The following is a 16,139-nucleotide window of genomic DNA, read 5'->3' as shown; positions in this document are numbered from 1 at the left end:
ACTCCAAATACAGCAAAAGATCTAAATTTATAAAGAATACATTTATTACAGAATTTATAAACAGATGCAACTTTGTAAACCATTTAAAAAGGAATACCAATGCCAACAAAATAATTTACCAGATCGAAGCAAACGTGTTGCTGTCCAACGCGATATCTGAACAAAACAAAAGCAGTAGGGTATAGGTATACCTCATGGCATACTTCTACCTCAATGGTGAAGAAATATTTTACCAGCAAGACAGTGATAACTACAAAAATGAAGCTATAAAGAAACCAGCTTTCCATGTTTGTTGACTATTTTCATCAGGCCCCTGTCTGCACTTTTTTAACCTTGGTTAAAGACCTTCATAAAGCAGTAAGCTTGAGCTTTGCGCAACAGTTTGGGGAGTATATGTCTGGACTGACAATATATGGAGAGCTGGGTGTGAAGTCATTTTAAGTCTAAATCATAAGTCTGTAATATGATGATGTTGCTTGCCGACAAGAACCTATTTTCAAGCTTGAAAATCTTGTTCTTTTCAGCAAGCGACAACATTGTGTGATGGAGTTTGAATTAAGCTGTGTAGGTAAGCAACTTTTCAAATAATACAAGAGCAACCCAGGGTGGCATTTTCCTTTAACACAGAACATTCATATACATTTTTAGAGCTGTTAGTTGATGTCTTCATTAATTGACTGTTTCAAAATACTCCTTTGAACCTTCAGGGGTTGGCTTGATCTGAAAAAAACAAAACATATTGGTGGAATGCACAATTAATACAATGTCAGTATTCATCCAAGAGCATGAATTAATTTGCTTTTAACATATGAGGAGATTATGTCCTTGTCTGCAAAATAAATACTTGTTTTGCCTTGGTCCTCTGTAAGTAAGTCTTTATAGTAAGCAATATCTAGTGTTTTATCAATTTACTGAAGTAACTCACCGTAGGAGAGTCTGGAGTCCAGCTAGCTGGGCACACTTCCCCATGGGTCTCCACAAACTGGAACGCCTTTACTAGACGAAGGGTTTCCTCCACACAGCGACCTACTGGCAGGTCATTCACGCTCATGTGCCTAACCACACCTTGTGGATCAATGAGAAACAGTCCTCTGAGGGAAATAACAACGGTCACAATGGAATTAAATGTTTAGTATGTAATATTACTGGGCTTCAAAGCAAAGCTCAAAGTTTGACATTTTTCAGTGGTAAAGCTTGTCAATTCTTTTCCAGGCAACATGATGAACATACTGTACCTCAGTGCAATGCCTGGACCTTCCAGAAGAACCCCGTAGTCTTTAGAAACCTGCTTTGTGAGGTCAGCAAGCAGGGGGATGTGGATGTTGCCCAAGCCTCCAGCCTAACAGGACAGACATTATTATGAGTTTCAAAAGTGGTTATGACAACCAACCATAAAAGTGAGGACTTGGAACATTTAGGTCCATTAACCATTTTCAAGTCGCTATTGTCAGCATGTCATCATAGGCTAACATTTTCAAAACAATTTAAAAAATAGCATATGTACAAGCTCACAACCCATTGCGATGTAACAGGTTACGGCTGTGAACTTGTAGATCAGCTATTTTTGAACTGTTGAATAGGGCTTAATTGTGTAATTTTAAGTGAAGAAGTGTACCTTGCGTGGTGTATTAATCCATGCCAGATGGGTAAAGTGAGAGTCCACAGACACACCCACCACCTCACAATTGATGTCATGAAATTCACTGGCCTTGTCGCTGAATGAGATGATCTCCGTTGGGCACACAAATGTGCTATAATAAGCACAAATCGAGCCAGTCACAAAATGATAGAACATAGGAGCAATGTGCTAAAGTGTAACAAAATGATCAAAACAAAACAAGATGCAAAACATAAGCATTTAGTAAGGTAAAATAAATTGTGAAGTGATTTAATGCATTCCGCTCAATTGTGTTAAAGTTACAGTATAATACTGTATGTGTTTGAGAATTAACCAAATTACTCACAAATCCAGGGGGTAGAAGAAAAGGACCAGGTATTTGCCCTTAAAGTCATCCAGGGTCATCTCCTTGAACTCTCCATTGTGGACAGCAGTAGCTTTAAAATTAGGTGCAGGCTGAGTGACAGCTGGGGCAAATCTGACAGCACCTGGAAGAGGCAATTCTAATTTATGAATGCATATTATGGTATTTAACAAACATGCATTATATCTTTTGTTTGCCCTGGCCTGGATTATCCCTGGTGAAATGTAGACACTTGTAGAATCTAAACTTGATGAATAGGTCTTTGACATACAATACATACTGGTGGTTGACATATGATATTTGAAATGATCATACACTACAAAATATACTGGTCACGTTGGCGGGTCAGAAGTGAATATGATCTTCGTCATTATACAGTAATGGTTGTCAGACTAGGTGAATATGATTTTTGTGATCATACAGTACATAGTGGTTGACAGAAGTGAATATGATCTTTGTCATCGTACAGTAGCCTACATGCTGGTTCATTGTAGGTGAATATGATTTGTGTAATCATACAGTACATACTGGTTGACAGACTAGGTGAATATGATCGTTGTAATCATACAGTACAGCGGTTGACAAAAGTGTATATGATCTTTGTTATCAATCATAGTACATACTGGTTGACAGACAGGCCCTGTGGACAGTAGAACAGACCCTGTTCACTGAGGCTCCCTTGGGACAAAGTGATGCAACTTTCAGTCCTCCTGCTGCAACTGTTGCCTAAGAAATAAGAGTTCAATTTAATATCAATCCACAAATATTCATGAAATTATATTATATATGTCAGAATAGTAAGGGATTATAGCAATACAAGAGTGTACTTTAATACGTTTATTTAAACGTTAATGTATTACTCCAAGTCTCCAACGCACGAGGGCGTTGCATGCAAAACAGAACTGATAACGCTATAATGAGACTCACGGGTAACCGGAACGCTCGCCCCAAAACACCCCCCCCCCCCCCCCATTTATTTATTTTCCCCGGACTACTCGCCCCCACCGGTTCTTGTATTTTTGTATTTGTTTTTAATAAGGATAAGGTTAGGAATCAGTTTAGGGTTTAGGCATAGTTTTACTGAGGTTACGTTTAGGAATAAGGTTAGGTTTAGGCATAATTATACTGAGGTTACGTTTAGGAATAAGCCTAGGTTAGGTTTAGTTTAGGCGCATTAGTTTTACTGAGGTTACGTTTAGGAATACCAGGGCGACCGTTCCGAGGGCGCCGGATTTGCCCCGTGCAACTGTGTTTTGGGGCGAGCGTTTTTGTATTCGATTCATGCGCTCGCGCCACTTGTCAACTGAAGTGACCAGACTTCAGTGACGCATCACATGCATGAACAACATGTATGTATTACAACGTCCCGTTTATCAACATACTTTACATCCCCAAGTCAAACACTTAATAAACGCATTTAAGACAGCATAACTTCATTGTCACTTACAGAGGTCCTGAGCAGTCTTCCAATGGTGGTCGCCATGTTGTATGATGACAGCAGCGGTGACGTAGGCTTGATTTATACTTCATGCACGACTGTGTCGCGCGCCGAAAATTGCGGACACTTCTGTCTCTTTAGTTTTTCTAATAACTGAAATGTTATAATCACAAGTGTAAATTCAGTAACCATGTTTTCATACCTGCTGTCACTGGATACAAATAGATACAAGACTTACAATGATACAAATTGTATGATTGTTTAAAACTTCGTTAACTGCTGCTGTTTGAATTTGATTTTGCGCATATTTTAGAAGCACTACGGCACAAGCTATAGACACGCCCACAATGGCCATGTGTTTGATTCATTGCGGAAGTGGAAGAATATGACCTCGAAAAGCATGATAAATAACAGCTAGTTTAATATTATCCTGCACTGTTTTGCCATAGTTAGTCGTTTATAACAAACTAAACGAATGGATCCTAATTTATTGCACTGGAAAAATGAGGGAAAGGTAAACGTAGTTGCGCATTAATTCTGCATAAAGCATTTGTTTATATCATTGATATTGAGATATGGTTGAGGATATACTTAAATGTGATTATTCTAGCTAAATTTCGTATACATAAATCAAAACTTAGTCATTCCAAACCCTCTTTCATTGTATTTGAGATTGAAGCCAGGCAGTGCTTTAAAAGAATGTATGACTAAAAAAATAAGAAAGCTGCAGGAACTTTTGTGTTCACTCTTTAATGTTTTCTGTTCTCTGATGTTGTTGTATTGATGTATTAATAACTTCTTTGTTTGTGTTTATTGTATTGTATTGTATTGTATGTCATACAATGTCAAAACATATTTCTCTTAATTGCAGTCATTCTTCAGTCGACTACGAATCTGGCTTAACCTTCTGGATCCTAGTTGTTTGTTCTCCTCCGATGTGAGTAGCATCCACTCCAGTATAATAATACAATAATAATAATAATGATAAATAACAGCAACCATATGTGATTAATCAAAACCCCTTTGAACTCAGACTATGATTCTTCTCTTCAGGCTGAAATACAGAATGCACGTGCTGTCTTCACAAGTGGAGACAAACAAAGAGAAAGGGTAGGCTTAAGAATGATAGAAATGGTCTCTACCTAGTATCTGCTTATACAGTTATTTTCAATGATGTCTATCCTGATTCCTGATGCATAAAACCAGTTATGTCTCTTCCAGGATGAACATGCATGGACCCTTTCTATGGTAAGTAACGTTAGAATGAAAAACTGTTGAGAATTATAATATAATTTACTATATAAATATTTTCGTATGTAAAACATTGTCTCTATTCTCTTCACAGTCCTCTGTACATGCTGATTCTGGTGCTGTGCTCCCTATAGCTTTCCGTCCTCCAGGTACAGTTCGTTTTTAGTTTAGTTTTTATGTTATGCAGAGCAATGTTACATACATATTTTGTGCCTTGTATTAAGATTATTATTGTATTCCACACTAGTACCAATTGGACTTAATTTGTGTTTACTGAAAAAGATGCCTTACAATGTATTCTTCTTTCTAGCATTATTACCAATATCAGCCCCTTTGGTAAGTGTTGTCATAAAAGAAATAACAGCAGTAAATATTTTACAATGTGGCCATTGCATATGATGTGTTAATGAACAGTCTGTTTTTCGTTTTGTTTTGTCTTGTGTTGTTTTTTTGTTTGTTTGTTTGTTTGATTTCCAGGTTGTTGCAAGCCTTCTTCAACATAATGGAGTCAAACCAGCATTGTTTTGGCAGGTAAAAGATTCATCATATTTAACACACACACACACACACACACACACACACACACACACACACACACACACACACACAATACCTAGAGGTAATACTCCATGCCTGAGATCTGATTGATAATGTAATTGTGACCTTGAACCTTGAACCTTTCACACCAAAACGTAATAATCTCTTCTGGTCTTCCCTGCTATGCGTTGCTGCAGGCAGTATAACAAAAAAAACTATAACACATAATCCACGATAAACTGCTTGAAACCAGCTCTCGGTTTGTGCAATTTAGAATTTTGTTTCGATGGAGTACTAGCTGCGAGGTCACAGAACTAACAAATTGCATAGTATATAATATACTGTATATACTCTTTATATAAAGGAGAAATGTGTCTTGCAGTTTTTGCTTCACAGTTACAGTGCTGGATTCAACTATGCCAACAGAAATTCTTCTGCAGAGAAGGTATTTTCAAATTCTCAGTCTTAAGCACTTTCAAGCTGGTGTCCCTCAAAAATATCAAAAGAATGTTCTACACAAGCTCATTGTGATAAGGATAAGGATAATTCCTTTTAACAGGACGTTCATGAAAGTCCTTGCGGGCTTGTTTCCAATGAGGGCCTGTGAGCAATTAGGGGTTAAATTTCATTTCATCGACATATGCTGGCGTGGCCTGGAATCGTACCTGGGGCAACCAGGGCCTCTGGCTCCCTAGGCGGGCTCACTAACCACTCAGCTATGGCCGCCCCTAAAGCTGAGAGTGAGCTTGTAAATAGGCTATTTTTGCTATTTTTAAAACAGGACTGTCGTTAACTCAGTTGCAGTTCTATGTTTTTTTAATGTTTCTCCTTCATGTCGACCTCTCTCACATCACCAGGGGATGGAAACATCTTTGAAGCAGGTTCTATTGGTTGTTGGATCAGTTACATATGCAACATGTGCTGGGGTGTGTATAATTTTGGTGAACATTGTGTATTGTGCAATATTTATTCTATTGCTTCATATTTTTCCTATAAATATACTATACACTTAAATAGACCACTGAAAGCGGTTGAAATGTGTAAACCCTGTAATTCTATCCAAACATCATAATCATTATGCCTTGTGTTTCAGGCAATCCCTCAAATAGTCATTAATCGACTTGGAATTATCAGCTCACCCTTCCAGATTTTTCTTAGGTCAATATTGCCAATCCCCCTCTCTGGTAAGTGCAATATTAGACCTAATTTAAGAAAATGTAAAGTGCTGAAGGCAAATCTGTGTTAATTTATGGATGTTCATTATTGGGGGGTGCTGTAGAGTGTAGACACACATGCATATTGATTGATTGATTGAACATTTTATTAGACAGAAAATACAAACGGTACGAGTACAGTCAAACAGTAAAAAAGTCCTTGCGGTCTTGTTTCCATTGGTAACTATCAACATAACGTAAAAAATAACACCACAATTCAATATCCTCACAAATATAAAACACTATATGTACAGAGTAGAGGAGAAAAAAAGGGGAGGGGGGTGATCATCTGTCTAAAGGCCCGTACACACTGCAGGAGATTGGGTCCGAGATTGCTGTCGCCGACATTTTTTGGCGCTCGCCGACAAAACCTCCCGATCTGACGCAGATCGGCCTTTGATCTGCGAGATAATGCTCGCTCTGTGTGAAAGGTTCCGCGAGACGATGTGGCCGCGATTATCCGCTCTGCGACGGCTTTCCGACCGTTTTCAGATAACTACCATGTTAGATATTCAGCTCTGTCCCAGACAGGAGATCGGACAGTATCATACATTATGAAAGGGTCTGCGAGGAGATCCACGCTACAGCCAATGAGAGCACCGTGGTACAGCCACCGTGGCTAGGGGGGCGTCGCTGGATCTGACCACAACAAACAGTCCCTACCGCAATATTACCGTCCAGTCCTGTATTAAGTTAACATTATAAAACAAAATGAGAGAGTGAGCGAGCCTGGTGGGCTGTTTATTTTAGAGGAATTGTACAGAGAGAGAGAGAGAGACAGACAGACAGAGAGTGAGAGCAAGAGCGAGCTCTGTGTGTGTGTGTGGGTGCAGCCACACATGATGGGATGGGATGGGAAAAACGGCGGAAGTCCCATACACACCCATGTTAAGTTTAAAACCGGAAGAACGGTCGCGATAACATGGGTGTGTATGGGACTTCCGCCCGTTTTTCCCATCCCATCCCATCATGTGTGGCTGCACCCTGTGTGTGTGAGTGTGCAGCATGTGCACGCTGTTATGAACAGCGTTGCCAGATGTTGCGAGAGAAATAAGCAACCAGGTCTATGAAAACAAGCCCAAGAAAAGGCCACTTGAGCACTTTAAACCTATTTACAAATACATTGGATATTTGAAAATAGCCGATCTACAAGCTCACAACGCGTCGCAGCTATTTTCAAATAAAAATCTTGAGAAAATTGTGGAATATTTTCCAAATCCACACAAATCTTGTATGGGGGTCAGTGATGGCACAACATATTTACAGAAGGGGGGTCTGCGGACAAATACATATTATGTGTTGTTTAAACCACTGGTTTAAACAACATTAGGAAACAAGGCCAAATAAGCAACTACACAAATAAGCCCAAAAAATGCACCCCGCAACAACCAATATTTACAAGCAACTCTACAGAAAAACAAGCCCAAAGTCGCTTATAATAAGCGGACATGGCAACGCTGTCACTGACGGCTTCTGCGCACTTGACTGCGAGAGAGGGAGAGAGAGAGAGAGGGAGAGAGAGAGAGAGAGAGAAAGAGCGAGAGAGGGGGGAGAGGGAGAGAGGCATATCACGGGATACGTCGATTAAAATGAATTGGAATAAACTCAAATGTATGTATTGGGTCTGACTCTGGAGATAGCATCCTAGTGAACTATCCTACAGTGTGTCAGCCCTTGTCGGGGATCAATCCTGTTGTGAAGACCACAACGATATTATGACAGCCGATTTCAAGAAATAAACTCCTGCAGTGTGTAATGCTTAACGATCAGATAACCCCCCGAGCACTTTAAGGTCCTGCAATGTGTACCTGCCTTAAGGGAGAAGTGATAATTACCTCCCCCTTTGGCCTCCTGAAAGATGGATTTTCAGGCCTGTTTTTAAAGGAATCCAGTGATACACATTTATTGAGGTATGGGGTCAGGGCATTCCACACTGTGGCAGTGCTGTAGGAGGCAAACATGGTTGGCTTTATTTAGCTACTTTTTTACATATCTGCTGTCAAATCTTGTCTTTCATTTTGTATACAGGTAGATGTGTGCATATGAACTTATTCCCTGTCATTATCAGTGTTATGGCAGTTAGGTTTCCTGCAGTTGCGCGACTCGATGCATTTCTTGCAAATCATCCTGCAGCTGCAGCATGGGCTGAATCACCTCTTCATACAACCGCATGGGGTGATCTCCCTGAAAGCTTTCAGCATAGGTTGCAGAGAGAGTAGCCGTGGCACCAACTCTTAGATGTGTGGAACAGGTACTATACAATAGCTAATGTGGCTCAGCTAGGTATGCAATCTTTATTTCTGAGTCGGAGGAGCACTTTCAAGGACAATTTAGCTGATCATCTTGAGGGAATATAGTACAATTATTAGTTATACTGCACGATCAGCCTAAAAGTTTACCTTGTATGGTATAGTTCCATCCAGATTCTGGCATATTCCTGTGTCCATACAAATTAGTCGTCACTAATATATACTGATATATATATACTATATATATTTTCACAATATATAGTTTCAAGCAGTTTCTTAACATTTTATCTCAAATGAGAATAGGGCATTTCATCCCTCTTGTATAAAAACCTATAAAAGCATTTCATTTAAGTTTCTTCCTTGTTTGTTCAAAAGTATATGTAAATTTCAGCCTGGTGGTGGTGGCCGTCATGGATTTTAAAATGTTGAGACAGCATGCCATTTTGAGCTGGGCATACAGCAAATACACACCTCATTACCCCTAAAACCCATATGCCATAGATTAACACAATTTGCCTTCAGAGTTAAGATTTTTTGAAGTCTATACAATTTGTTCACTCTTGCATCTGCATGCTCATAATTGATTGACAGAGATATAATCTAAGTGTGCTCTTCTCCCTAGCTGCTCTGGCCTCCTTCAATGTGTATATGGTCAGAAATGAGGAGTCGGAGAATGGAATCCAAGTGTTTGATTCTAACGGCAACACTGTTGGAATCTCTAAAGCAGCAGGAGAGAAGGTAAGATCCAACAATTTGTATTTTTTTTAACATGAATAAATTACAACATTTTATTGATTTCCCTTTTTCTGTTTAGGCTGTAAGGGACACTGCATTGTCACGAGCAACACTGATGGGTACTACAGCTGCCCTTCCCAATCTTCTGCTATTCCTCTTAAAAAGGTGAGTAACTTCTGGTTTCCAACAGGTGTATTCACTATAATGTTTGAGATTCCCAGGCATACTTGATAACATTATGCTATGTGTGATTTTTAATTACATGAATATGCTATGTGTGATGTTTAATTACATGACGATTTCAATCATTAAATAAGTATGAGTACAAGTATGATTATAATGTTATTGGAGAGGCGTTACAGTTGAAAATGTCCTATTAATCCATCCTGAGTTATTGATTTTAGAAAGAATGTTAGGGATATTAAGAAATACGCTAATAACACCATCTTGCAACCACTTGAACCCCAGCATACCTATTCAGGGGCAACATTCGCCAAAAATAGCAGATTTACAAGCTGCAGATCATCTATTTTTGACAAAGAAATGTTGTGTACATGAAAGAAAGTAAGTACAGTTGGGTCAGTTTCAACAATTGGACCACTCATTACAGGACGAGAGGTTTCCAGAAGAACCCCCTGTTAATGACTCCTATGCGTCACATCAGTACTGCAGTTATTCTGGGCATGATGATTCCTGTCTCCTTCAGTCTTTTTCCACAGCTGGGAACGGTAAGGCTGTTAAGTGAATTCGGGTTTATTTTCTGTCCTGTCCTATTCCATCTGACTGCAATTCACGTAACATCATCCACTTTGCAGATCAAAAAGGAAAACTTGGAGAAGGAGCTGCAGGCTGCAGCTGCAGATGGTCAGCTGTTCTATCATAGAGGATTGTGAGGAGCCATGAACAAGTCTTCTTGTCCAGAGAATTCAGTGCCACTCACACACACATTATCTGCACTTCATTAGGAATTGTGAAAATAAAAATCCCTGGACATCCAGGTGTTTGACCTGCAATACTCGTCCTTACATTGCAATGTAATTTGCATAATACCAAAATAATTAATGCAATTGTTGTTTTAACCGGGACTAAATACCACTTGTGTACATCATATGTCTGGTGCATGTAATGGAGTTTAAGATCAAAAAGATAATAATTGGTGCTGGAATTAACTTTTTTTTGCATTAAATGTGTAGATTCTTATTTATTTTAAATAAATATACATTGTGATATTACATTTCTTTAATGGGTTCATTATGTGTATGATAGATATAAAATACTACAGCAATTCATGAATTTATATTACAAACCGTGTCCTTTCTGAAATATTGCAGGCATGTGGATGAAATGTACACAATATAGAAATGGCAAAGTATTTTGTACATGAACATAACCTCAACACTCACAGACAATATGTGACTCAATAAACTGGTCCTTTGAATAGGGAAGCATCAATCAGTATAATTATTTGACCAGTAGGTGCAAAAAACAATGAGAAGGCACCATGGCATAAAACCATGACAAATTACTTCTATTGAATTATAAAGTTGTGACTGGAAACATGGTTAGTATATTAAACTTTATTAGAAGATTTTAATGAAAATAAAAACATTTTAATACAATTTTCCATATGTTTTAATGGTCTGATAACTACTTAATTTGTATAAACCAACTCTTTGAGTAAATAATGCATCCATGTAATTTCAGCTGCTATTAGGCATTGCAGCACAATCATTATTCTTACTGTATTCACTCAAGTGGAATGGAAGTTTGGAACGGGCGCAAAAAACTAAACAAAAATAAGAATCCTTAATTGTGACCTCAGTCCATCCCACAGAGCAATGTGTGGCCACACAGGTAGCTTTGCATTGTCAGGCACTGAAGTCCATCCAGTAGGCTGACACTTTTATGCACGCTGTCATCTCCAAAACCCTGGTTGAATGACCTCAAATATAATATTTGACTCTTACAACATGCTAATATCACACTTGCGCTTGTTGGTAGCTACATGCTGTCACAAACTAGGATGGCACAGCAATTCATTTGATCTCAACTGAACGAATGTGACACTAGTTTATTCCATTGAAGGTGCCGTAAATAATATTTTTGGGTTAAAACTAAAACATTGTTGAAAAGCTAAAGCTCTATATTATGATATTAATCATTGTTATAGTGTTTGTTCAGTAACGGGTCTCCCCATCCCCTGTCTCTCTCAAAAAATACATTTCAGGTAAGTTACACATTTCATCCAATCAGGAGAGAGAAACCCATGAAGATCATTTATTAGCTTGTATTCTAGTTCTAAATGTGTCTGCAAATTTTTGTTTCATCACTTCAAATTTCATTTCTTGTTTATCCTGCATCGTACGAGTTCTCTCTCCTGATTGGATGAAATCGGTAGTATCCCGACCTGAAGATTTATTTATTTGGTGTCATTGTATCCATCCTGCCGATGTCGAAAGTAAAGATGGGAGACTAGAATATTATATCCAAAACAAAAGGATTTAGAGAAGACATCCTGGTGGAAAATAAAATGGATTATTGTGTAAATACTTTATACATTATTTAAATGTACTTCTTGTTTTCTTTTACTTTGTCGGTGAGATCCCTGTTATTGAACAAACAGTCTATAAATTGTTTGTTCAATAACAGGGATCTCAACAATATAGCAATTATTTCTATAGACTCTAAGAGTCTATAGCAATGATTGCTATGGGAATATATAGCTAATATTTTAACAAAAACAAATGTCACTTACAGCACCTTAAGGTCAAACAATTTTTGAAATATACATGAGAATTTAAGAATTGAGTGCCTCCTGCAAAAGACAGTACACACTAATAGCACAGTAAATATCCATGCTATTAAAAGTAATATATAATATATAGCAATTTGAAAGTAGGGCAACATTATATTCTTAGGAGTTGCTCAGCAGCTGCCAAATGAAACAGGAAGTTCTCAGTTGCTGGGGGGAAATGACGCTGTTGTAAACCCTCCAGTGTGATTTTAGAGTTTTCTCCTTCATCTGCCAGTGCAATCAAGTTCGCAAGTATCTCTTTTGTCTTTACAGAAATGTCCTGTAAAATAAATAAGTAAACAAATTAAGGTGCACAATTACAAAAACTCATGGTCTTGAATACATAAATACTGAACTTTTAAACTTGAAATTCACTAAGTGTTGTTGCTATTCTTGTTCTGACAAGTGATAAACTAGGTTTATATGAAGTTAGAACATTGAAGAAAATTTGACTTTATTCAAACCAAACTGGTTTTATTCAGTTTTTAAGTGCTAGAAATAATTATACTATATAAATAGATGATTTATTTTATGTATGAAAATATGTGAACATGTAAACTACTACTCATTTCGTAATCAAAATATTCAGTGTATAAATTACATTTGCATGTTCTACATGCATCCCTGTGTCATATTGCTATGCAACTACTACTACTACTAAAGGATTAAATGAGATATCACTGATATAAAACTGTCTGTTTTATCTGCATCCTCTGCAGACTGGACAATAAAGTGGCCAATGTCTTTGTGTAACTTTCCCATAGCCATGGCCTCTGTTAAAAGACAATGGCATTCAGTGAGAAAGAAACCCTCTCTTGCTTCATCAGGATTCCAAGAGTCATTTGAAACATATTCATGTTGCAAAGAATCACACCTTTGGCACTCTGGGATACTGTGATGACGTTGTCTGGGAGGTTCACATACACATCGAACAAGTCCAATTTGTTGCCCACTTCTGGATCTATAAATCCTGCCACATATCCTACATGAAGACACAGATATTAATTAACCACTCTGAGATTTGTAAGGTTGACAATACAGATGGTGGCTAATCGCTAAAAATGAGGGTGAACCTCTTCACAAATATGTTTCTCTTTGGACAGCATAGCACACATCGGAGGCAATAAACTCAGTTTCTGCCATAAAATTGAGTCAGTGAAGCAGCAGTCTTCCTCACCTGGACATTTCTTGAGGTCATCCAGTTCTATGTCAGTCAGGTGCACATATGGGTGGAGAATTGACCAGTCTTTCCTGTGCCATGTCAGAGCTGGTAGAACTCTGGCAGGAAATCCAAAATAAATCCCAAAAATGATTACAGCAGTGGATATTTAGCTGTCCAGCTGGCATTGGTAAAGGAAAACGCTATTAAGCCATCATGTTCTCTGAACATCCTCCTCAGACACTTAGCTTAACCTTACCAAACCCATGCCTAAACTTGACCATATTAACAGTATCTAACCGGAACCAGCCGCAAGATATAATCACATGATTGACTCAGACCAATCAAATAGCATAGATTGCAGTGAGTCAGATGGCTGAACATCCATTACCAAGGATTATCAAACTGTAAACCAAGATGTTTTCATTCTCATTTCAATATTCACCTGGTAAACTCTAACAGTGCTTCAATACGGGGGTGATGGACAACAATTCTTTTCTTCAGCATGAGGGCAGTATATAGGATGATGGTCTCCATTCCAAATTGGGACACAACATCTGAAAGGGAGATAATACACAGGAATAACCTCTTTAGATCTCTGATGTAATCTGGATAGTGTTGTTCGAGTTGTGATCTTTCTTGAGATGCTACTAATTTTAAATATGTCAGTGAGACGGTCTAAATAACTTATTAATATACAGCAGGTTTCAGATTTTCTTTTGCCAATTAGTCTTGCTCTTAAAGATGAGGTGTCTTATTCATCTCAAGTAACAAATTGAATGCAGTGCAAAACATAGCTAAAGCCTAATTTATACTTTGTCGCTCGCAGCAGTGTCACTTGCTAAAAATAACTGACACGACGTGTTAGCTTGAAAACCTAGTATTTCAGCCCAGGCATGCAGCTTGCTTGCCATTTACCATTTCTGCCTCACATACAGTAATTGCCAGTGTAGGCCAGTGGTGTGGCCACTAAAGCGAATAACTGCAAATACCAGTCAGTAACTGATTATGATCCTACATTTTACACATACAGTAATTTATCGTAGGACATTTAGGACGTTTGAATCTAAACATCATAATTCAAGAGATTCATTTGAAAACAATAACGTTTGATAAGGCTCCTGAATTCAGGGCCTCTATGCAACAGCAATGTTTTACCTTTTACTGAACCTGCTAAATATGCCTTCCTGACATCATAATCCTTGATGAGAAATGAGCCATTTTCATCGCTCTGGCAAATGCCTTTGGTGAGGACAGCAATGTAACCTTCCATCATTTTCACCGGACTGCCATGTTTGTTGTACATTCTGAATAAAGACAAAAACATACCACACCACAGGAACATGAATGATGAGTTCTGTTTGAATCCCACTGTAATAATTGATCTTGAAATAGTATATTGTGTTTTACAACCACATTGAGAGTGAAGAGTTGGAAATATTATTTGGATTATTATTGCGTACGCTGTACCTGCATAGTACTCTACTGAATGCAGCATACTTTTCAGGATTGAAGTCTTTTGCTGTAACAACTATTGAAAAATGTGTGACCTAAAGAATAAAATGACGTACAAAAAAAAAGTCAATTAAGGAGTTTTGAAGAAACACTCATTGGTAGGTCTACTCTATTACTGCATTACCCAAACACAGTACATTAAAATAGCAACTCATGCAGGAGTCATTATTGTTCAGATCATTTCAAATACAATTATTGGGAGTGTCTATTTAAAGGCACTACTTATACCTTCGTTAGGGCAGTGGGTTCCTGTACTTCAACAGTAGAGATGTAGAACCATGTACGACAGAACTGACCAAACACAAAGGTGTTAAGACCTCGGCTATCGTGCGTCAGACAGCACTTTCTTAGCAGAACTTCTCTCAGTTCTGTACTGACAGAGGGAAAGCTCCACACCCACAATGTGTCTCCATTCACATCTTTCTCTGAGGGGAAAGACAAGACATTATTGTACACAGGTTCAAACCTACCAAAAGAAAAACAGCAGAATTTCATTCTTCAAAAGGATATGGTTGGTTGGATATATCACATCACTTATTTTAGTGATATACAGTAAAATCCTCAGTTTAAATGTATCCATTTGTAACTCTGAGAGTGTACAAATGTAACCAAACGGACCATTAGTACAGAGTCAAATCAACCCTCCGGATTTTACAGTTCACTGCTGACAGTGCTTAAAAAGCCAAATCCTTAGTGATCCTTGTTGCCTATTAAATTAAATTAAAATTAGATTTGATTAAATTGTCCAATTACATATTAGTCCTAGCATATAATCCTTAATTGACCATGAGTGGTCCTGTATATAGAGAGCCCAGCTGATAGGGTAGTTTATATCACACTGCTATCATGTGATGCAGCAGTCCATGATAAAGCTGGGACAAAGTTCACACGAAAACACTATATATAAGTGTAAGATCAAACAGCTGTGGCTTGTGAAATAAAACCTCACTTACCAATTAATCCGACACTTAGCATAAACTGTGTTTCAGTTGCTGCCATGATCCATCCCTGAAAAGAGTTGACAATCACACAACTATGTTATAAGAAAAGCTTGCTTGATGTCACCATAAACAACAATACTCTGGTGAACACAAATATAACGTTACCTTGAACTCCTGCCTACCAGCCTGAATATAATATGCGACGCCAGATCGAACAAGGAACTAAATAGAAATAGAAAAGTAGTCACTGGTTGTAGTTTGTGCTGCTGTCAACAGAAGACTGTCACTCTTGGTTCCTTCTTCTTGACCAGGGACAATATGAGG

The 16,139-nt window shown here is 38.1% G+C and overlaps 3 protein-coding genes across 4 annotated transcripts; 1 reads left to right on the top strand and 2 right to left on the bottom strand.

Moving 5' to 3' along the window:
* Positions 1-24: 24 nt before the first annotated feature.
* On the bottom strand, positions 25-3,469 carry prdx3 (peroxiredoxin 3). The gene is made up of 7 exons (XM_080449218.1): positions 3,430-3,469; positions 2,606-2,708; positions 1,965-2,106; positions 1,616-1,751; positions 1,236-1,339; positions 926-1,091; positions 25-720 (listed from the first exon to the last, which is right to left on the bottom strand). The coding sequence occupies exons 1-7, from the start codon at positions 3,463-3,465 to the stop codon at positions 670-672; spliced, it is 738 nt and encodes a 245-aa protein (XP_080305344.1). The 5' UTR covers positions 3,466-3,469; the 3' UTR covers positions 25-669.
* A 329-nt stretch (positions 3,470-3,798) lies between these two features.
* sfxn4 (sideroflexin 4) lies at positions 3,799-10,743 on the top strand. Its single transcript, XM_080448772.1, has 14 exons — positions 3,799-3,934; positions 4,292-4,357; positions 4,474-4,530; positions 4,642-4,668; positions 4,766-4,820; positions 4,982-5,007; positions 5,149-5,202; positions 5,591-5,653; positions 6,066-6,134; positions 6,302-6,392; positions 9,294-9,409; positions 9,486-9,571; positions 10,017-10,134; positions 10,222-10,743. The coding sequence occupies exons 1-14, from the start codon at positions 3,896-3,898 to the stop codon at positions 10,297-10,299; spliced, it is 945 nt and encodes a 314-aa protein (XP_080304898.1). The 5' UTR covers positions 3,799-3,895; the 3' UTR covers positions 10,300-10,743.
* A 225-nt stretch (positions 10,744-10,968) lies between these two features.
* Positions 10,969-16,115, bottom strand: dennd10 (DENN domain containing 10). Of its 2 annotated transcripts, XM_080449474.1 has the most exons (10): positions 15,981-16,115; positions 15,828-15,882; positions 15,103-15,299; positions 14,830-14,909; positions 14,518-14,666; positions 13,805-13,916; positions 13,378-13,478; positions 13,075-13,182; positions 12,882-12,973; positions 10,969-12,480 (listed from the first exon to the last, which is right to left on the bottom strand). In XM_080449474.1, the coding sequence occupies exons 2-10, from the start codon at positions 15,871-15,873 to the stop codon at positions 12,313-12,315; spliced, it is 1,053 nt and encodes a 350-aa protein (XP_080305600.1). In that variant the 5' UTR covers positions 15,874-15,882; positions 15,981-16,115; the 3' UTR covers positions 10,969-12,312. The 2 variants fall into 2 exon arrangements, with proteins under 2 accessions (XP_080305600.1, XP_080305599.1); XM_080449473.1 differs by lacking the exon at positions 12,882-12,973.
* Positions 16,116-16,139: the final 24 nt, after the last annotated feature.

This window comes from Gymnoscopelus braueri, assembly GCF_963280865.1.
Source record: "Gymnoscopelus braueri genome assembly, chromosome: 14".
Lineage (NCBI taxonomy): Eukaryota > Metazoa > Chordata > Actinopteri > Myctophiformes > Myctophidae > Gymnoscopelus > Gymnoscopelus braueri.
The sequence above is the reverse complement of the archived record's forward strand: the minus strand, read 5'-3'. Positions and strand labels throughout refer to the sequence as shown.